Raw genomic sequence first — 23,051 nt, forward strand, 5'->3', positions numbered from 1 at the left:
CTTTCAGCTGGGCAGCACGTGGTTATATTTTACCACCGCGCGCGGCACAACATCGGCGGACGCCGGCTCTTGTGTGTGCGTGTGCATGCGTGAGTGTGCATGCACGTGTATGCGTGTGTGTGTGTGTGTGCAAGCGTGTGTGTGCATGCGCGTGTGTGTGCATGCGTGCGCGCGCGCATGTGCGCATGCGTGTGTGTGCGCGTGAGCACGTGCGTGAATGTGTGCGTTGCGTGTGCGCGCCTCGACGCACATGTGAAAAGCAGCCACTGCGCGTGTCCTGCGGGTCCCGACGCCCCCGCAGTGTTTATCGATGGCTAAGAGGCACCCGCAACGCTTCAGACAAAAAAAAGAAACATCCACGGCCATTCTGAGTCGGTGCTTTCCCTCTTCAGCAAGGCGACGTCGACGCCGAGTCGGTGCTGGCCACGGAACGCTCGAGAGCTCGGAGTCCCGAGCCAGGAGTTGCGTGGCTTTGACGTCATCGTCGTCGTACAGCCGAGAGAATCGCTGTCCTCGCATCAGCAATGAGTCCGTCGGTGTTCATCTCCTGCTTTGTCGTCCTGAGACAGTGGTGGACATTCCACATTCCTATGGCGGGGGAGAGTCTCTCCCGTAGGACAACCACCGTTGAAGTTACCACAAAGTGATGCTTGTTTTATCGACTCCCGAGAGATGATGGGCTGAGTCAACCCCTGAATTGGGACGTGAACTCGAAATCTTCCGATTGCGAGCGGCTCGCTCTCCCGCTGAGCCACGTGGGTAGTAGAGTAGAGCAGAAACAGCTCCTCTGGTCCCACGGACCCCCACGCACGAACCCCATCTGTAGTTGCTCGTCGGGCCCCCCAACCTCCCCAGTGCCACGGCTGCGGCTGCTGCTGCTCCTGCTGCTGCTGCTGCTCCTGCTGCTGCGGCTGCTCCCCGGGTGTGGCTCATCTGCCACTCGGCGCGCGCTCCCGCGCACTCCGCCGGGCCGCTCGCGGCAGCGAGTCGCCAAACGCCCGGCTATAAATTCCGCGTATGCGCCGTAAATATTCCACGCAGTGCAGCATGCACTTACGTTTGTTTATTTATTTCCCTTTTTGATTGATCGCTTTTGTTTACCCAGGAAAGCCTCGCTGAGTTGGTACGACGCGAACACATGTCGGAGAGACGTGGGGCACGACCGCGATATCCAACGCGGGGATTTCGCTGCTATGTCGTTCCATCTAGAAACGCGCACAGCAACAACACACACACATGTAATGTAATCATAGCACTGCCCCGCCCTTGGTGTTGGGGCTGTAGCGTGCACTCTCCTTCTCGCCAAGACGTGGATACAGGTGAGGGTTCCAATCCATGTATTCTACCATCACCACACAGCCTCCCTCCTTCATCCACAGCTCTCGCTCCCCACGTCACTCCTGCTGACGTGCCCACTTATCCCCACGGGCCCCATGCCCCCTCCCCTGCCCCGTTACCTGTCTTCTCACTGGACCACGTTTCACACCTTGGACCAAGACTCCTCATCTCCAGCCACCAATCCCCTTTCTTCATACCTCGAGGTTACCTCCGGTCAACTTGGTGTGGGGATTCATCTTCGTGGTTCTTTCGGTAAAGTCACGTAGAAGGGAAATAATAAAATAAGAAAAATAAAACATAATAAAATAATTCTCACGACGTTTCGGCTACAACGCAAGCAGCCGTTCTCAGGTGAAGAACAGGTCTGTCGGGAAGACAGCGTCTGAATGAAACACCCCAGGCTCGGAGCGTATATTTAAGCTGCTGGGTTGGAGGGGGAAGAGCGCCTTGACAAAATAATTTCCATATCACTTGTTGTCATCCCCCCCCAGAACCTCCGATTAGCACGGTTGGCTACGTATGGTGCGGAAAAAAGTTCAACATACGTACGTTTTGCCGATTAGCCATCGCTATTGTCTTGTAGGAACCCGGGGCCCAAGGCGGCCGACGGGCGAGTTGTCTCGTGAGGAGGCCGCAGGCGAGCGGCTCTGACGGCGCCGCACTGCGAGTGTGCCGAGTTGCCGGCGCGTGGCGACGAGTTGGCAGCAACGCCACCGCCACCGCTCGCTCGCTCGATCACCGCCCCGCCACTCGGCCAGCCGCTGACAACGCCACAAGCGGCTCGCTCGTCAACAGCAGTGTGGCCTTCAAAATGGCAAGGATGTAGTCGCTGACGTTTCGTGCAATGGCCCCTTCAGAGTACAGGGAGGCCTTTCTGTACTGCGAAGAAGTAGTGACAGATGCGGATACTTGATAATAATTATTTATGTTGGACTTCTTTCGCACCGTACGTAGCCAACCGTGCCAATCGGAGGTGCAGGGGAAGGACAACAAACATGATGATGCATGAATAGAACATTAACCTCCGGTCAGCATGCGGAGATTTTGGTCACCACCCAGAAAAGAATCGTTGAACCTATAACGAGACGTCATCACAGCGATGATTCACCACTCCACTGCTCCTGACGTAATCATCTGACTCAACCACCTCAGTGTACAATTCCAGCCGCTGCTCTAATGAACTTGAGGTGTACGAAGAAGACTGAAAATGGGCCATTGCCCGAGACGTCCCCTGCTATATTCTTGTCATTTTGATGGCCACAGTACTACTGACGACCGTGTTGCGTTTTGTTGTTTTAATTAACACCATCGCTAGTAGTGGCCTGCACCACACACATTTCACACTAAAAAAACCTGATAATATTCAGCAATAACACTGCTTTAAAAAATTGTTGCCAATTATATATCGATATATTCCATGAAAGGCCACACAGTATCATTAACGAATACGTTGAGTGTTGTTGTTGTTCGTGATTGTGCACCACCACGGCCAACGCAGCAGCAGCAGCAGCACCACCACCAAAGCAAGCGCCTCTCTCCGCCTCTGCCCTCACCGAGCGCTCCCCGGGCGGAAGTAGCGCGCCAGGCGCCTCGCGCGGGGTCAAAGGGGTCACGAGGTGTGGGTGAGGACGGACGGGTTCACATCCCCGGGGTTTCATTAATTAATCAACCCACCCCCACCGCTTTGCTCCCCTGTAAGGAAGCGGCGGCTGTGTGTGCATTCGTTGTTTACCCCGACCTCAAACAACCCTGCACCCCGCCGTGCGTGTGGATCGGGGAGCGGTTGTGTAGTGGTCAGCGCACTGCTCTACAATCACGGCGATCTGGGGCCAATGCCAGTCAGTGTTTGAACCAGTCCTGGCCCTCGCCCAGGTCGGCTCAGCCTTAAATGAGTACCTGGAACAGTACGTAAACATCAGCAACAGCTCCTCTTGCGTCGTGCCGGCCTTCATAATAGGTGCTCGCGAACAACACTTTGCCCCAACAGGCTGTTTAGGCTGTACGGGGGATCTTTAACTTCGTGGCAGTCTCAGGAGCGTGTTTACCACGCCGCGCCACTCAGTTGTGAGACGTGATACACAAACAATGATTTACACACACGTGTGCATCACTGTCTCCTTCCTGCTATGCCACAATTCATAACCACGGTCATTAACAACACAAGAAAAGAACTCCATGCATACGCATTGCTCCTGTACTGCTGCCCAACATGACTCCAGTGCTCGGAAGTATGCCTTCAATATTAATGATAATGAATTGATGCCTGTTATACCCATTAGCGAGGTGTCGGCTTGGGATTACATCGAGAGCCCATGAGGGACTGATGGTGAAAAATAATGACGGTCTTGCAGCCAAAAAATGGAATGTATCTGAGAGGACGCCTGCCGCGGAGACGGGACGATGGGAACTGCTCTCGTGTGTACAGGTGGATTGTTGCATCACGGGGAGTTCGAGTGATGGCGAACGGTTGGGGAGGCTTTCATCCAGCAGTGGATTGAACATGGATGATGATGATTATCCATCCAATACTGGATGACATTTTCCCCACGCTAGGGGGACCCACATGTAGCCCTCGTGTCAACCCACTGCTGCTCCGTGCGGGTTGGTGAATGTGTTGGAGGGGGGGGGGGTGCGTTGTGGGATTATTGCCCACAACGCCTGCTGGTCGCCCATCCAAGCACTGTCCAGGCCCCCGTCCCTGCTTAGCTTCTGAGATCTGATGCCGAGATCGACCGCACTCCGGGCACAGGTGGCGCGTGTGATCGAAATGGGAACGTTTCCAACGTCGGGGCATGCCATGGTGAGCGTGACTATCACAGACCTCCACGTGTGAGTCCTGTCGGTGCGTATGTGGTGTGTGTGCCGGGTCGCGTTGATGGCTATCCATAATAGAGGTCTTTTTTTGTTAGATCGCGTAAATATAAATGTGTCGTTAACCCCGACACAGCCAATTAGTAAGGTGTTGCGCTATCTAACCCAACAACCTCGACTGTGGATACTATTTGGTCGCGAAAGCCTCCTGCTACGTATTAGACGTGCGACGGCTGTGTTGCACGTCGCTGCTGCCAGTAATCCAGCGAGGGTTGGTGGATCACACAGAGATGTTTGCGAACCTCCATTCCCCTGAGTGTCGAGGAGGTCGGTGCCATACTCTGCCTAGCTCGCCAGGAGAAAGTGCTCCGGCAAAGTGCGGACTAATATCATCTGTTCTACCTGTGTGGGGTAGAGTGTTTGATCCCTCGTACGCGTAGATTTTTTCCTTGGTACTCCGGTTTACCCACACGCGTTGACAAGAGAAATGGAGCACGAGCTGGGGAAGTATGCAAATGCGCATGGGAGAGGGTGCGTGCTGGGAATTTACGCTGAGAGCAGCACGCGGAACAGAGCGAGAAGCATATCAGAGACAGGCGTCGTCTGGACTGCGAGAGCACAGACGTGGGCTTGGGCAGGACACGTCACGGCTAAAGGGGACGACGATGACGATGATGATGATCGGTGGTCAAGACTGGCGACAGAATGACAGACAAAGGTGGGAACACGCAGGCGTAGGAATACCACCGCGGATAGATCGAGAGATGGGATCAGCTCGGGCACTGAAACGAGATTGCGGCTTCATGAGACGGTGAGGGATGGCGACAAGTGTGGGGAGAAGGCGGGGCCTTCATCGAGCAGTGGATTGAACAAGGCTGATGCTAATGACGCTGAAGGGCTTTCCTTCCTTAAGCACACGTGGATTGTAGATGCGAAGCATAAGTGCATTACATTAGAGGAAGCGGGGCGCATTGCCAAGGGCACGGAACAGCGCCAGTCCCAGCCCCATCTGCTTTGCCTGGCGACACAAACTGCGGGTTTGGGCTGGGACTCGAGACTCAGTGAGGCTCGGCTCCGATGCAGCAGCTGCTTCGCTTTTATTTATTTATTCTCTTATACATTTTTTCTCTTTTTATTTGGGGTAGGGTGGGTGATGTTGATGCATGGCCAGAGAATTCGTTTTAAGGATTTCTTATTAACAAAAAGGGCGGCCTGCCAGGTTTTTTTGGTGTTTTTATTATTATTATTTTTTATTATTTTTTACGAGCCGTTGTGCACTGAGCCTCCAGTAAATATAGCGGCTCATCCATCACGGCCAGAGCTATTGAATCGGTCACCTCCGCTTCATAATGCCGCGGCTGACTGACGCGCCACTAACGATTGGTGCTGTCACATGCAGGAGTGATTCTATGTTACGGACGTGGGTCGCCCCGCAATCCCCCTACTATAGAATCGTACCCCCACCCCCCCACTCGAATAATCAACAACGGTGTTCCCTGCCATATTCAGAGTTAAAAAGGTCATCGCGGACAATGTCGCTGATGCCACCACTGCACCTCGCCGTCGCTTCCTTCCTTCCTGCCAGACCCCGCAGCAGCTGCGCAGTCTACGCCTCGTCACCTCTCCCCGTGGTTCTACTCCGAGGCCCATCCCACTCGTGGAGTTTTACGCTGACGATGTGGAATTATGTCTGTCCCGCATTTGCAAGGTGGTAACCATGCGGAGTGACCTCGCTTTAAGGGATGGATACATCAATGAAGGGGCCACGAGAGACAATGTTAAATAAACACGTGACTGTAGCGATGCATAAGGGGGACTGAGTCTTCAGCAGAGGACGGCTCAGCACCCCCTCCGACTCTAGGGGGCTGTTAGTTGGTTTGTTCCCCCCCCCCTGTTGACTGTGTCCTCGAGTCACCTGCAATCGTCACATTACTCACACGGACAAATGTACGTTTAACATTGTAGATCTCTTCGCAGTCAGCCCGTCCCACCCATCGTCATCATCATCACCAGCCATCATCAATCCACTGTTGAATGAAGAAGTGCCTTGACAAGCCTTCGCCATTTCTTACGGTTCTGAAATGTAACAATCCACCCAGCGCCTACGTCCGAGTTGATTTCATCGCTCCATCTCCTCGGTTGGCGGACACCCTGGCCGTAGGGACTGCCATTCTCAGCCCACCCACCGTGGCGAAGAGAAGGAGCCAGCGCTACTCTGCCAGCTCAGAGAGAGAGAGAGCCCGGCGGAGTTGGCGTCAGCGTGCGAGCGAGTGCCAACACCCACGTGCAGGCTCGGGGTGAAGGCCACTGCCCCCGGGCAGAGATGTTTACATCCAATCGCCCTCGGCGGTTATATTGTATACATCAATAATGCACGTCTGGAATGTTGCTAGATGATTGTAATACAATTATTTCACGCGGACTTTTGTGAACACACTGCTGGATCAAAGCTCCGTGCCCATACCGCGTCGGTCAAGGGGGCTGTTTGACCATACTTCACCATGTTGGTCAGTGCAAGTTGGTGCAGAAAGGTGGGGTGGTGGTAGGGGGAGTCCAAGACACAGAACAGGTTCTTATATCACTCTGATGTTAGTCGTGACCGGGAATCGATCTACTCAGATCGCCGGGTTCATAGCGCAGTGAGGGCGCCACGGCAGCGAGATGTTAACTACCTCGCCTGATATACAGGATGTCGTGGGTCCAAGTTTGCATGTTATCTCCATGATCGCGTGGGATTTTCTCCGGGCCCTCCGGGGTTTCCCTCCACATGTATAATCAGCATGCGTTTAGAGTATTTGGCTGCTATACATTGTCACACGATAAGCAACTTCATTGAGCTATCATTTGCGGCCAGGTCGTTTCCCAAAAAGAACTATACAGCTCAGTGGGCCGTACCTGGTAAAATAGAAGTAGTACGAAAATCGTATTTAAAAAATAGTACAGTAGTGTGCTAACTGCTTCACCACACCTCCTTTCATTAAAATACAGCGGATTGAATTTTTCCTCCCACTCATCATCATATTTGTGAGTGAAGTTCCCATTACGCGTTCTCATTATACCACACTAGTGCTGCTCTCATTTCGGGGAATTTTCAAAAGTGTCCCACAGGAACGCAGACCGACCTCTGTTGTCCTTGCCCCGCACCTACAGCACGGTTGGCTATGTATGGCGTGAAAGAAGTTCTACATGCATACAGGCAGACAGGCAAGTGTTATTCCAGCAACGGGTCCTGACATACACTGCTTGCAGTACGGTGGCAATAATCATTATGATCAGCTGTGATCAATCCACCGCCGGATGAAGGCCTCCCTACGCCGAGCTTCTCCTGGGAGTTCATTCCTACTTGACCATACTTCACCGCGTTGGGCAGTTCAGTGAAGGGGCGCGCAGGGAAGAAGGCTCCGGGGTAGTTGTTGATGTCACTCGCCACTGATGCTAGCCGCGGCCGGGTTCGTGGTTGCGGTGAGTGTGCTCACCACTCCACCACTCCTCAAACACTGAGGTGTTAAATCGGAGTGTTCTAAACTAAACACATTATCTGGTGATGCTGCTGCTGCGTTTTAAGTGGTGCACAAGCACAATGAACAACAAACTCAACGTATTCGTCAATAATACTGCGTGGCCTTCAATGGAATATATAATTAGCAATATGTTTTAGGGCGGTGTAATTGACGAATATTATTTTGTGTGTGAAATGTGTGTGGTGCAGGCCACGATCGTGGGAGTGGCGATTAATTCATACTATTTGTAGAAAGCTCATTGTTTCCTGGACTTGTAGCGCCCTCTATGCCTCGACAGGGACTACATCATCATCGTGGTGCGGCGTGGAGGTGGTGGTGGTGGTGCAGCGTGATTATCACTCGTGCCTCGCAGCTAGAAGCACCCCAGCTCAATGTCCGAGTGGGGCGCCCCTCCGTGTGGTAGTTTGTGTGTTCTCTCTCCCGCTGTTCTGCATGGTTGTTCTTCATCTTCTTCGAGTTCAACCTCAACACGTAGCTAAGACAAACCACGCAACGCCATTGGAATTGGCCAAACATCCTAATTCTGGAACGTAGCCTGCACATTACCCACTTGGGACTACGGGCAGCAGCAGCAGCAACATCGCTCTCATCCATGAAAACTAAGCACGACCCTCCTGCAAAATAGTCTTGAGACTCTGTGAGGCTCTGCTGGGTAAACAAACATTCAATAATCATCTCTTAGGCGACTTCCGCCACGTTATAGGAGTAAATGAGAGGGTTGTCCATAGAGGTGTAGCCCAGGGGTCGCCAGCATGCGGCTCTTCAAGGACCGCTTCTTTATTCAGGACCGCCGTGTCGAATTCACGTTGCATTGGCCGCTCTTGAGATGTTTAGGTTTAGTTTTTGTTACCGAATTCTACAAAAAGAATGGTTCTTCTTGTTATATTGCTTGCCGACCGCTGATGTAATCCATGAACTCACAACCCTGTTGTCGCTCCACTGCTGGTATGGCCCGCGTGGAAGAGTAGGCCAAATACCCCCAGACTACGGCGGAGCTTTCTGGAGCCACCAAACAACCTCTGACGAAGGCGCCTCCGTCCGTGGAGACCCTTCACCTCGAGCGAGCCACGCTCACTCCGCGGGGCATTCCTAGAGAAGGGAGCAAGAGGCATGGGCTAGGGAGGACGAGCAGCAGAGATGAACGTGGAGTTCACGCTGCGTCGGCTTCGTACGGCTGTGGTTGAGCCGGATGATTGCGTGAGCAGTAGCTGAGTGGTGAAATCCGCCGTGATGGTTGGTCATTGTGAATGTGCCCCCGAGTCGTTATTTCTCCCCGTGGTCCGTGCTGTGTGGAAGTCGCCACTGGGCAGTAGCAGCAGCGAATAAAAGGAAGGGCCGGGAGGAAATGGATGCCTTTGACCAACAGCTGGTACCCAGGAAACATGTTTTGTGGTTGTTGTTGTTGTTGTTTGACTTGCATCCCACTGGGATTTTTGCACACAGCGTTAGTGTACGGTGCTGTTTCTGCAATATTTTGCTGTCTTCTTGGATTTTCTGTTTGCACATAGTCACATATTCACTTTAAGATGTTTTCTTGTTCATATTTTTGTTTTTTGTTTGTTGCGGTTGCACCCGATTCAATAGCCGAATGGCTCACAGGGCTCTACCAAATAAACGAAACTGAAATGTCAAAGTTTAGCTGACATTAAAGTTACACGCGGTTAACGATTACACACTTTTGATCGTGGCTACTCGAATAACTTCAGCCTCCATTGAGGGAACCATGAATCAAATAAAGTGATGTGAGGTAGGAGGGCTTCATGGAATTCATGATTTTATTACAAATAAATATCCGGGTGCCCTTGTAATAATCATTACGATTCGAGCAGGAGATATCTTCTTGTTAGACAACCCAATCTGCTAAGGGGGTGGTACATCAACATGCTAGTGACGTGTATTGTTAATGATTTACAACACGAGGTAAAACATGTTTTATTTTTATTGTGGGATTTGGGCCGTAACAGCAGGTGGGACACAGCGCTTCTGTTGAATACTCTTCCTCATTGCAATCAGAATCAGTATTTATCCTGGAGGAATCTGATGATCTATAATACCCTTTTTCACAGATGTCATGATTATGATTGTCGAAAATCACCATCATGATCATATATGATCCATCGCCATCATAATGATTAGCAACATACTCTTTATCGTATTTCATAACGATTCATCTCATGATCGTATGATCTATCATGATCATATTCATCATCATCATTATAATTTACACCATAAATTATATTATCATCAACATATTCATGAGCATTAATCTATCATATCCAACCATGATCCACCTTCACAATAATATTATTAACGATCAATATTTTGTCGATCAATAGGATCACAATAATCATCATATTGGTCATTATGATCATATCGATACGATCATAATTGATCGTCCTGATAATCATGATCACCATGATCATATTGATAAAACCTGATCATCTTAATAATATTTATCATGATCATCATATTCTTCATCCTCATCGTATTGGTCACGATCACCATTATTATATTGATAACCCTAATCGTATTGATTATCCTGATCATATCGATTATGATCACTATTATTCATATTGAACATCAATATTATATTAATTATTTTGATCATATTGATCACGATCACCATGATTATATTTTTAAAAATCGTATCATCCTAATCATATTGATCACAGCCATCATATTAACCATTCTGATCGTATCGATCATCACGATCACATCCTCGAGTTATTCCGAGGCCGCCCCCGCGCCTCTCACATTCCCTAGTGCACATGCGTGCCTCGCCCTCGCACCGACGCCTCCTATTGGTGCACGGTCCCTCACGTGACGCATCGCCAGCCACTGGCGGCGCCTCCCCTAGGCCGCGCCGCCTATCCGCACTACGCTTTGTGGTGACGCCCCCAGCAGCAGCAACAGCAGCAGCGGGAGTCAGGCGCGGGGCGGTGGCGGCGACGCGCGGCGAGATACAAAGACGGCGACGGCGGCGAGAGGGAGACAAAGGCGGCCCTGGCCGGTTCGGATCTACGGGTACGGATCGGCTTGGCGAGGCTCGTGCGAGGGAGCGGTGGATGAGTACGGGGGGTGGAGGGGGGCGGCGTTAACGGGAGGCACCACGGTCCGTTAGCCGCGGCCCTGGGGGGGTCTCGAGACTCGGTCTCTCCCTCCGTGGCTCTCCGTGTCTCTGTCTCTCCCTCCGTGTCTCTCAATGCCTCCGTGTCTCCGTCTCTCCCTCCGTGTCTCTGTCTCTCCCTCCGTGTCTCTCGTTCTTCGGTGTCGGCCTTCCTGTGTCCGTGTCTCGGTGTCTGTCGACTCGATAGACGCCTCTTGGTGTCGTGTCTCTCGAGGTCTCTCTTGGTGACTCTGGGTGCTGCGTGTTCGCCTGCGTCTCTGTCTTGCTGGATTTGTCTCCCTCGTCTCGGCGTCGTCTCCGTTCCCGCGTTTGCCTCAGCGTCCCCTGTCTCCTGGCCTCTAACCCTGGTGGCTGGTTCGAGCAGACGTGGCCACGCAGAGTCCGGTTCGGCCGGAGCGGAATGCGCGGAATGCGGGAGACGCCACGGCGCCAGCGTGGCCGGGCCCGGCAGCCCCGTCCGCCCCGTTCCCCGTGTCCGCCTCGCCCCCCCCCGTGTCCCCCTCGCCCCCCCCCCCGTGGCCGCCTCGCCCCCCCCCGTGTCCCCCTCGCCCCCCCCCCCGTGTCCCCCTCGCCCCCCCCCGTGGCCGCCTCGCCCCCCCCCCCCGTGTCCCCCTCGCCCCCCCGTGTCCCCCTCGCCCCCGTGTCCCCCTCGCCCCCCCCCCGTGTCCCCCTCGCCCCCCCCGTGTCTCTGTCTTGCCTGGCTCCCCTTCCTTTCTCGTCTGCCCGTCTCGCTTTATGTTTGTCTCTCTTCTTCTAAGTTTCTCATGAAGCCTGCTTGGCTTTGCTGCCCTTTCCCTCCTGACTTTGTTTGTCTCTCCTGCCTGTCTGTCCTGTCTACATCCTCATCCCTTTATCGCCTCTGATTGAGTATCCGTCGGTCTTTGCCGCCTCTCTTTGTCTCCCCTCCTGTCTTTTATGCCCCCCCCCCCCCCCCCCGTGTGTCTTATTCACCTGCGTACCGTGTCTACTACATCCCCGGATTGTCGGTCTCCCCTGTCTCACTCCCCGCAGTGTCTGCTTCTCTTCTGTCTGGTAGTCGACTCAACCTTGGTCTGCCTGTCTGTCACCCTAGTTCGGCTGTCTCCATGACTACTTTCTTTATGCCCATTAGCTCTTGCCAGTCTCCGGCTACCCAGTCGTCTTCCTGGCTGCCCGCCTTAGAAGGTCTCTGCCCATATCTCCCCCTGCCTCTCCCCCCACCTGCTCTCCCGGACAGCATCCTGCCCCATGGCAGTACACACCGGACACCTAATAAGGGAAACACACACGTGACTGTATAACACAAAGCTATACTGCGGCATGAACCCAGTGGTTATATACTTAATGCCTTGTGCGCCTTAATGACTTGATAATAATGTGTGTGTCACGGAGAGCAACAAATGTAAGTTTTACAGAACAGTTTCACAACACGTGGAGTTGTGGCCACTCAACACGTGCCAAGATTGTGAGGCTACTCGCTCAACGGTATGCTGTCGCAGCTTGTTGTTTTGAAGTAGTTTCACCAGTGTTCGAGTTTTCATTTTTCTTAGTAAATATTTTAGGTTACAGGTACCTTGGAATCCCATCACGACGTGTAGACATATTTCCTCGGGAGTGTCTGATTATGACAGCCACTGACAGGGAGTGTCTCCGGAAAAATAGATTTGTAATGAATCATAAAAGCCGAATGGGCACGTTCCCTTGTGGCAAGCATACACAAAGTGAGTCTTAGCAAGCAAGCGAACTACCAGGCGACTATTGGTGAATGGGTGGTATTGGTAAAGCAGGCCTGGTAAATACTCTGATAAAAAGCAGACGCACATAACACGCTGGTTCATACGGATTTTTGGCAATCACCATGCAAGTACTTGGCAGTGGCACGGAGCGCCCTAGTGCGAAACACGGGTGGCAGTGCGTTTAACATTTAACGGTTTTGTAAATATTTGAAGGTGTGTTACTGCCCATTATACATAAGCACAAGCACATTAACCTGTTTATTAGTTTTATACACGTATTATAATGACATTGATGACACATGGACATTTGTGATTGCATGTAAACTTATTGACATTGTTGCAAACCTGTTTTCTGATCACGCTCGTCTCACGTTCCTCAACTTCAGCCGTTGTGACCCCTCATGGTAGAGCTTTCCATGATTACCAACTTTCAGGTACATGAAGTGTACGTTAGCTTACTTTTCATGCCAATAGAAAAGGTCGTCATGAAAACATGGATCGCGATTGTCCAAAATAATGAGAACTGCTGGAGTTAAGATACACTGTTCGAGTTAGCAATATCACACTGGCATGACACACACATATACCATGAGTAATACTATCGTAACAGAATTCCAATGTTTTAATGACTCGGGCATTGCACAGCCGGCATAGTGATTGGCATTGAATACTGTAGGATGTAAGAGGGGAGTGAAGCATTCTGTTTGCCCAGTGTTGACGTGGAATTAATTGGCATAGCCCGGGAGAATATATTTGTAATCCTACAGGTAACTTGGGATTTATATGGAAGGCTGGAAGGTGATTACATGTTGACATTTCATCGTGACAGATTGGCAATACATTTGTGTGAATGTTTTCCGTTATAAATATATATTTGTCGTGTGTACGTTCATGTGACGTAAATTTAACTGATTTGCATTTTTTGCGAGTGAATTCATCGTAATTATCATTTTAATTTCCCTAATCAACTCACAATTGCATGAAATCGACACCAATGATGGGCCCCATCTGTCTGATATTTGTTTCTCGAGTGTTTTCCCTCAAGGTCACTCTGAAGACAAAACTAATTTAGTCAAATCCTTTTTAGCCAAGTCTTTACATCCCTCCGTGGTCAGAGCTTAATCCTTTCTCCCTCTGGTCTGTTGACAAACGTGTTGCTTTGGGATCTTCGTGCCCAGAGCAGTCGCTCCAATTGACTCGCTGTGCTGAGTTATTCCCCCAAGTGGCATTGTCTTTTCCTTTGTCAGAGCGCCGAATCGTAGATATGTGTGCCACCCAGGTGTTATAATTTGCATCAATGATCATTTTTCACAAGTTCATTGGAAATCAACAAATCACGATGGGCTATACCCAAACAAACACATGTTGACCACACAGTTAACCTGGTATTGTAAAACAGACTCGTGTTGTTGAGGTTGCGTGTCAAACTTTGACAGCCGAAACTTTTATTTTCCCTCGAGGCGCTGATCATTTGGCATTTGTGAGCCGTTTAGAATTCTCAAGAATTGAAAGCATGCGTTTCACTTTTTTTTCTCCCTGTAATCATTTACCTGTTGTCGTTTTTTTCCCCTTTAAGACCGTGCTGTTCTTCATATGTAGTTTAGCAAAACGCCTTCGAATAATTTTAACTGGATATAAATGCCGTTGACCAAATCACCCAGATCTCGGATGCTGAGCTGGGTAGAGGCCGACAAGTGGACGTTTGTGAAAAAAAGCTTCGTAGCTCATCGGATTTCTCCAGGATAAATAAAGATAATGATTCTGATAGTACTCGGATGTACGATCACGTGCACGATACGTGTTACAGACTGCTTGGTGAACAGCAGAATGCAGTGGAGTAAAATCCATTGTTGAACTGTATTTTGCTCCAACGCCTGACCACCGTGCAGGAGTAGTACGGCGGAATAACCCCACATCCAGCAGTGGATTAACAATCATGCGGCACCTGCGCATGTATGTCTTTCCTGTGTTGTTATCTTAACCAGAAAGCGTTGTAGTAATTGGAACTGGGTGCAAGTGACAGGCACGGATGCTGCTCTTTCCACGCATTACTATACTTGTTTATACCCGCTATTATGGCAGGCGGCAGCAGTGTGTGCGTGCTGTGTTTTTCCACCTGCTCTGTCAGGCCCGCGCCATGAATGGTTAATGGGACGTTTGTTTGCATAGTGCTTTCTGACCCTAGTCTAGCTTAGCCCCTGAGCAGTGTTTGCGTGGTCTAACTTTGACTGAGGATTTATCGAAGTCGTTACGTGTACGCATTTGGTAAGCCTAATGTACACGTGCCGTAGTGCTATTTTTCATATTGAGCAATTATTAAGAGTGCTGTTTACTGCATTGTTGTTGTTGTAAATATTTCCCCTTAAAATTCCACATGCAGTTACCATTGTTCTGCAATGAAATTTAGAGTCGTTCTTCATTTGATCGGTTGGCAGTTTGGTTTCTAGATAATAGAGGCAAATTTTGTTGTTGGGCAAGGTTGCATTGTAGTTAAATGTATAGATCCTCGGTGGCCCTGGCAGTTTATCTCAAAGGTAGCTGTGATTCATTATACCCACACTGTTACGTGCTATAAACACATGCTTTGCCATCTTTACAGAAGCAATGTCTTTTCTGTTTCATTGTGCCGCCCGTTCCTTAGTTCCTTAACGGGTGCTCTTTGGGCCGGAAAAAGCCATACATTAAGCAGAAAGTACATTTATATCTGTGCGTTTCTTGTATGTGCCGGAAAGAGGTGAGTTATCGGATGACCTGAACCGCGATCTGTTTATGAGCTGTTCTTTTGTAAGTGCTAACTGTAGACTACATCTGTAGACGTGTTTACATTCTTCCATGAACTGCAGACAGTTGTGGATTAGCTCGGTCTTTGTGGTCCATTTCTCTGCATCTTCTCTCCTGGCATTCAACCAGCAGCACACAATAAAATATTTTTATGTGCTGAATGTACGTGTGAATAATTTAATGAGCGCTGTAATGTGCGATCCCACGCTAATGCTGTATTTATTGATTTTATTAGACACGCCACACCCGTTATCAGTGCGGCCTAGTTAAGATTTAATGCGGGCCATTAATATGTTTGATTACTTCCTTCCTGCTTGCAGGCGTTTTTGGTTCATTCTCGTTTCAGCTTTTTAAAGCGGTCGTCTTGAGACTACTTGGGCAGCAGAAAATATGACACAATATTCAGAAGTTAATTGTTTTATTTAGTTGTAATGCTTCGTTTCCACTGCAATAATATGTGGACCAATGCTTGCATGCTTACTGGATCAGAAAGCAATGCTCGATGCGTTGATTTCTAATAATAGTAAAACCTATAATATTCAGCCGTTTCACAATCTGCTGTTGGATGACTGCTTCCCCATGCCATGCGAGTTGTGAGGGGTTGTTTTACATTACCTAACCACACTGCTTCAAATACACTGACCACTTATCTTAGCCATCGCCGGGATTTGAACTTAGTTTGCCAGAATCATCGTGCAGTGTGCTAACCACCGCACCACCACTGCACCACCATAGCGCACCCGTTCTCATAAATATGTATGAGGAACTGATTCACTGCGGTGAAATACGAGGGCAATTTCTCATCCATTTAGCATACCCATTGATACGGACAATTAAGCTCTCTAGACGTCATGCCATGAGGTATCTGTGAAGTTCTTGGTGTGTTACAGCCTTAAGACTGGTGCATGAAAAGTACTGATAAGCAGCAGCAGCAGATGTCATCTCGTTTCGATTGTCTACCCCCTCGAGAGTTATCGTGTTAATTGGCTTTCTCTGGACCATGACGTGTGGCTACACGTGGCTTGCCGTTCGATGCAGTCACATGGAGAAGTGTTTTAAATCTGACTTTCATACCCACGCAAGAAGGTTTTGTTGGAGTGCACAGAGAGAGGAATCATAAGACCGTAACCCTCTGTGAAGTGTCTCTTCATTGTAAACGGTGACGGGCTACCCGTTCACAGCCTTTCGTCTCTCCGCATCATTTCATGACGGTCATTAGGTAAATAACACCTCAATTCATAGATTTTACATTCACGATGCATGCATAGAATTGTGCGTGTGAGAATGTATTGTTTTCAGTTCTTATACCCTGTATATAATGGGTTCATGTGACTCCTGCTGCCACTAGAAGCCACTACAGTCACTTTTGCGTTCGACCTTTCTCTTTCTTGTGCCGTGTGACGCATCGGGGCAACGGAGCTTTGCCACCACTTCCGGTCTCTAAACCAACTGAGTTGTGTCATCCCAGGTTATTCATGGAAATACTGTTCGTAGAAATACCATTCGTAGACATACCATTCGCGACACAATTGAAACAAGGGAATTGATTCTTGAATGAAATCGCCACCGCAAATAGTGGCAATTCCTGAACTCGTGAAGAGAGCAATTTGTAATTGGTCCAATGGCAACACGTAATTTAAAACAAATGCTGTATAGCTGATGCAGCATGGGAGCCTTTTATGAATAGTTAATAGTCACTGTCTATTAAAGCCGTTCTGCTGTTTGTTCTCCTGTTGATGCGGTCCTCTCCTTTGCAGTACAACCTAAAAATGTGTCGACTTTGCTTTAAGAAATATTTATGAACACGCCCAAGGATCGTGTGGGCTGTGAAGGGAAGCCTGTGCCCTAGTTTGTTCTTGGAGTGTGTGTGTGTGCGCGTGTTTGGCAAGCAAGTATCTGCACTCAAGGCTTTTTTTTTTATGCAGGATCTGCAAATTTTTTTATCATTATCAAAAGCCGTCCTAGACATATACATTCAATCTCTATTCCCAGAGTGGCCAGGAGTTGTCATATTAATGTTGTTCCTTTGTGCCTCTTTTCCACGGGTCTGTCAGTGCGTGGTATGTCGTTATCGTGGAGGATCGGCATTGTTTTGACAGTGCTGACAAAGCTTAACAAAACATTAAAAAAATACATCTTTTCAGTAGTATACAAGAACTTATAACATGACGTGACAATAAAATATATAGATTTCATATTTAGTATTTTGTCCAAAAATGAGGTGTACATTCATAAAGAAAAACACTTATTAGTTTTTTTTGTACTGCACAAAGGTTACCTTGCCAGATGCCTGACCGGCAGTGATGACCCTGATACTCTAAGCATTTTGACATTTGGAAATCACCATGAGTCATTTAACCAAACATGTAAAGAATGAAAGTGCCCAGGTGCTGGTAGATTTTTTTTCTTTCTTTTGTTGAAATGGTTATTCGCCTCAATTTTCCGTGTTTTCCGCCAGAAGATTTGTGCATGCGAATTCTCTATTAACCTTTTACAAGCTTTCTAAGCTCATAAAATGCCAGAACACTTGCACCTCAAAGTGATGCACATGGAAGGTTTCACTGCAGCTCAGAGATAGAAACAGCAGAATACAACCCAGCCTATCGCAAATGTTTGCTTACACTCAAGAAATACTGCCGAGTAGTGACCTTTGTTTATGCGTGGTTGTGGACCACATGAGAAATTCATCATTCTCTCTGTTCTCTGCCAAACCCCGTTAGTTTATTGCTATGTTGTGACATGACCTGAAACCAGGACTCTTTTGTAATTAATAACAGACCTGTTCTCCCCCAGTACCGTCCACCTTCTGGTGGTAATTCTATTTCATTGTGTCGTGTTTGGTGCGCGTATAAATAAATAAGTAAAACTGGAGAGACCTTCACCTGCAGGAACTTGGAAACAATTGCGCATACGTGGAAGGAAATTGAGGTGAAGGTTAACATCTTCCTTTACAACAGGACATTGTCAGGAGCACAAGGTATACCGATTGGCCCGGTGACCAATTCTATATCTGTGGCATAGCGCGCACAAGTGAACTCTACATGGCTGGTTTTGCAATGCGCACGTTTGGTGTTGCTGTGTTGTGTACCCATTGGCAATTTCCACATTTGCACCCCATGCTTCCCTCCTTTGGATAACAAAGCCTTGCCTTCCAGGACCAAATAATCAATGAACAACCTATTGTGCCTTCTGTTGGCCCAGCCTTTCGTGGGGGCCACGTGATTGGTAGGGTGGTTGGATGGTCAGTTCACGGCGGGTGAAGTTTTTTTCTACTTTGAGTTAATGGTCGGTTGGAGCACGGTTTCCGTCACTCAACGCAAGCGACGTACGTGAGCTAGAGTTTTTGTTTGGCTCGCTGTGTGGCCCTGCGGCTGTTTTATGTCAGTTATTTACATCTCACAAATAATGATAAATAATTGCGTACAATGGACAAGTCCGGAGTGGACTACAAGTGGGCTGTAAACATGGGAAGTCACCTGATTTTATATTCCACACGCACCTCACACATGTTAAAGACATCTTTGCTCTGACAACTGGCTCATGAATGGACAGTAGAGAGCCCTTATTTAGCTCCCCCTCTGTTGCATGACAACTTTTGAGTTCAAAGTTCAATGTGCATTGCTTAAGGGTTGCTCACATAGCTTTCCTTCTGTTTGAGTTTAGACAAGAGCCCGACTTTCTCTTCCTGTTCAACTGCTTCGCTCCCATATGCTTGCAGAATGAGGCAAAGCGCCGCAAGTTGCTATTTTAATAGCATATTGCCTTTAATGCTCGGTATGTTATTCTAGTATTTCTGTTTGCCACGTGAGGGTTTTAAATAGCTAGCACAAAAAATAGGAAATCAGACGCTGTTAGAGCAAAACAAGCTCATGCTTGTCTCGGCAAACAAGCCTGAAGAATACTTGTCTGCTGACACATTCGGCGTGACATGTTTTTACCTTGGCATTTTCCTATTGGCATGTTTGCTTACGTTTATTCTTCAAATAATAGTCACAAATAATGTAGTATGCTAAGTATAAATTAAACATGTCTGTGCGTCTCTGTTCCTCCCTCTGCCCCTCCCCTTACTTTGCTTTGCTGCAGAGGAGAGGGAGTTTTGGTGGCTGTCCGTGCTGCAGTAACGGAACACTAACGCCAACATGTCGGATGCCAGTGAGATGCTGGCTGCTGCCCTTGAACAGATGGATGGCATCATCGCAGGTACCTCCCTCCCTGCCTGCCATCGGTTCATCGTGTCTGCGGGAGTCAGTGGTGTGCGCCCAGCTTCTCGTACGTTCATATCTGTAGAAGGTTTTTGTTTAATCATGAATAAGCATCTGAAGGCAGGCACGGATCCGCTTCACACATGAACACACATTGCAGTTGCAGGATGCGCACGTGTGGATTTCACTCGCACTCAAAGACAGTCTTGGGTGGGGCGGGGGTGGAAGTGGGTTTACGCATTGCGCTGTGCACCTGGCAACCTCAGTTCGATTCCCGGCCATGGCGATTGCCAGTAATGAGTGAGATCTGAACCGGTCCTGGGCACCCCCTTCACCAACCTGCACTAACCAGCGTGGTGAAGTGTGGTCAAACGTCTCCCATAGCCGAAAGGCATGAGAAGGCTTTTGGACAACAGTCTGAGATAACTCAGACTGTTGTCCTGTTCAGCCGCTGTCAGTATTGTTGTCCAATCACCGCAGGTGTGCGCAAGATAACCAACCGTACTGGTGGCATCCCTCGTACAGATGTAAACGAGCGCCGGATGCTGTCGTAAAGGATTTACGATGTTTGCTCGCTCGCCCATTCACCCACCTACCCGCTCGCCCGCCCGTCACCGTGTTCACGCAGGCTCGAAGGGCATGGAGTACGGCAATGGGCTTTTCGATTGCCAGTCTCCCGTGTCTCCGTACGGCGGCACCATGAGCTCGCTGGGCGGCCTGCGCGTGCTGCAGCTGGTGGAGGAGCTGCGTGGAGCACTGGACGCGGTGGGAGGAGAAGAGGACAGGGAGACGCTGAGGTCGCAGATACCGGACTCAACCGTCGACACCCTCGCGGACTGGCTGCACTGCGGCATGGTGAGGACTTCCTCCGCAAAGGGCGATCGTAACTGCCTGATGCAATATAATGAAGATTTCAACTTGGAATGTGCACTGTTATCGCTCGCTCTGGTAGAGACTGTATTTACTGTCAAGTGAATTCTGCCCAAGCTGTCTCCATCTCTCATAGCAGCATAGTTTAATGATTGTCATTATCAGCCATGATCTATCCACTGCTGGACGAAGGCATCCAAAGCATGTCGCCATCTCTCACGTCACGATTCAACAGTCCGTTTAGCTTCTGCACACGAGCAGAATTCGTTGATCCACATCTGCACCTGACGTTCCCTCCGGCGCCTGTCACGCCGTCGATCGTCTTCGACCACCGGCTTACATTTCTTCTTGCAACGTGCCCTGCCCAAGCCCACTTCACCTTTCTTTACAGTCAGTGAGATGTCTCTTAACGCATGCATGTTTTGTAAGCCACGTGTTCCTCTTCCCGTCTCTCACTGTTATTCCATGAGCCGCTTCGTGCTTCTTATAATCACAACTCACGGCGTGCTCAGGAGCCCCAGTTGGCGGTTTATGGTTTTGTATAACGAACGTAACATTTTGACATTTGTGGTTTTTACACCGTGTGATTTTTAGCTTTGGGGAAAAGTCGTTGGTAAAGGGGGCTCATTGTCCTAGGACTTGAAAGGAGTAGGATTGGAGTTTTAAAATTCATAAAAGGGTTGATAACATCAGCAGAGCAAGGCTTTTCACTGTGTTCATGAAAAAAAAGTTGGCACAAATTCATGGGTTTCTCTTTTGAGTAGTGGGAGCCGGAGAGATGCATGAAAGAAATAACAGAGAGTTGTTTATGTTAAACAAGATGTGACAGTCAGGAGAATATGTAGATACATTACTGGAGGCCATGAGTCGTGGGTGAAGGTCTCCGCAATGACTATTTATTTTAACCTTCTCAGAAGTTGCCTTTAGACAGGCTGCGCGCGAGTGCATTAGAGTTGATTTTTAACCAGTGAGGTACATGTGGCATCTTCATTTTCGGTGACGTTTACAAGCGACGTCATTGAGAATTGAGAACGAGACGCTGTATAATGTCAAACAAACGTGATGTTTGTCGTGCCTAATCTTGAGCCGCATTTCCATTTCTTCAATATTTCAGTCCATTACCATTAGGGGTGGCGACAACAGTAACAGTACTGTCATAAGTGCAGGTGAAGCAATTTCGTTAGTTACAGTACAATATTTTTTTAAATTCATAAATGGTTGAGTTTAATGGGTTCATGTGACCCTCCACAGCCACTATTGGATGCTAAATTCACCACTGTGTGAAAAATATATATATATTCTCAAATCGAATTGCGACACTGAATCCTGACAATGCATAGAATTGCCGTGAGGATAAATAATTGCACCTCGAGTAATAAATACAGGCCCGTTGTCCGTTTTAGGTCCCACTTGTCACAACATTTTGACCACTCGCACGTTTCCCAGAATTATGCACTCCAGCGCGCCTGCTAAACTCGTGCTGCTCCATTTATCTGCCGTGGAGGCAGCAGGCAGCTGAGCACAGCGGTGCCGTTTTAGTTTTTTTTGTTTTTGGCAAGGTCAGCATGCTGTCACTGTTGTTTTCACAATACCAGAGCTAAGCTTTTTGCATCCCCGGATCTGATGCCGAGCGAAGTAAATTAGATTTTTTCCTTGCGGCTCGGCTGCCTGTTTTCCATGAAGAAACTATAATTGGAAGGGCCAGAGCCACAGGTATGGTTTCCCAATTTAATATTGGGAGAATACATATACTGGCCTTGTCAGGGAAGTCTGTACAATGAGGCAATTTTCACAAATACTCCAAGCACCCTGACTGTGATGAGGGTAGTTGCCTTGGGCAGCAATCCAATCTGCTGCGCTCTTGGTGTGTGTGGGAGGTTGTGTGCGAACGCATACAGGGAATGTATGCTGTGGTGTTTAGCCTACCAGTTGTAAGAGAACATGTGAGAGACAATGAGACAGTGTTGTGTGAGTGTGGGATAAATATTCCCAGCAGTTGGCCCAGATTCAATGCTTCTAAACTGAGCCTTTCATTAGTGAACACCCGGTTACAAGGAAAGTTGTCTTAAAAATGGCACGAACAGAATAAGTTTGCTTTGCAGAATTACTCCGTTGAGCGTGCTGATTAAGAGGTATGGAATTTTTTTCGGACAAAATTTTCCCTTCCTTGATAATTAAGTCAATATGTTACATTACTGTTGTCGGGCACTGCGTAAAATACCAGCAAAGCAGCTCACAACCCTTTAGCGAGGAAAACACCCGCGCCCCAACGCTTGACTCCGTGCTATAAACGCTTTGGTGGGGAGGGGAGAGGAAGAGGAATCGAGTTTCACGGCCATGCGGTGGATGGGTGGTGGGGGGCGGGGGTGCACGGCCAGGGGGTGCGAAGACGCACGCCTGCAGGTCGCCGCTCTTCCGTCAGGCTCAGATTGAGTTACGCACCTCTGGCGGAGGGCCCCCGCAGAGCGCTGCCCGCGTCGCGCACGGAGCACGGAGGGCCGGCGCTCTCCACCGACTCGCCACGAAATTATCCGCCGAGTCTGAGGTCCGGCGGCGTCCTCCACTACCACCCCCCTCCCCCGTCCCCGTGACCCCTGCCCAGTGACCCACCAACGTGTGCTTGGGGGCATGGCCGAGTGGCCTCAGGCGGAACCGTACCGACGGATAACCTGGCTGAAAAGGGTAA

General features: G+C 49.1%; 1 protein-coding gene across 9 annotated transcripts in view; it reads left to right on the top strand.

Annotated features, from left to right (window-relative positions):
• Window positions 1-10,557: 10,557 nt before the first annotated feature.
• PPFIBP1 (PPFIB scaffold protein 1) overlaps window positions 10,558-23,051 on the top strand; it is a 44,811-nt gene continuing 32,317 nt past the window's right edge. For all 9 annotated transcript variants that reach the window (XM_078859323.1, XM_078859324.1, XM_078859326.1 and 6 more), the window contains exons 1-3: window positions 10,558-10,694; window positions 19,377-19,493; window positions 20,124-20,350. In XM_078859323.1, the coding sequence (XP_078715449.1) occupies window positions 19,433-19,493; window positions 20,124-20,350 (288 nt within the window). In that variant the 5' untranslated portion in view covers window positions 10,558-10,694; window positions 19,377-19,432. The remainder of the gene's footprint in view (window positions 10,695-19,376; window positions 19,494-20,123; window positions 20,351-23,051) is intronic.

Source organism: Lampetra fluviatilis, chromosome 8 (genome assembly GCF_964198595.1).
Source record: "Lampetra fluviatilis chromosome 8, kcLamFluv1.1, whole genome shotgun sequence".
Taxonomy (NCBI): Eukaryota; Metazoa; Chordata; class Hyperoartia; order Petromyzontiformes; family Petromyzontidae; genus Lampetra; species Lampetra fluviatilis.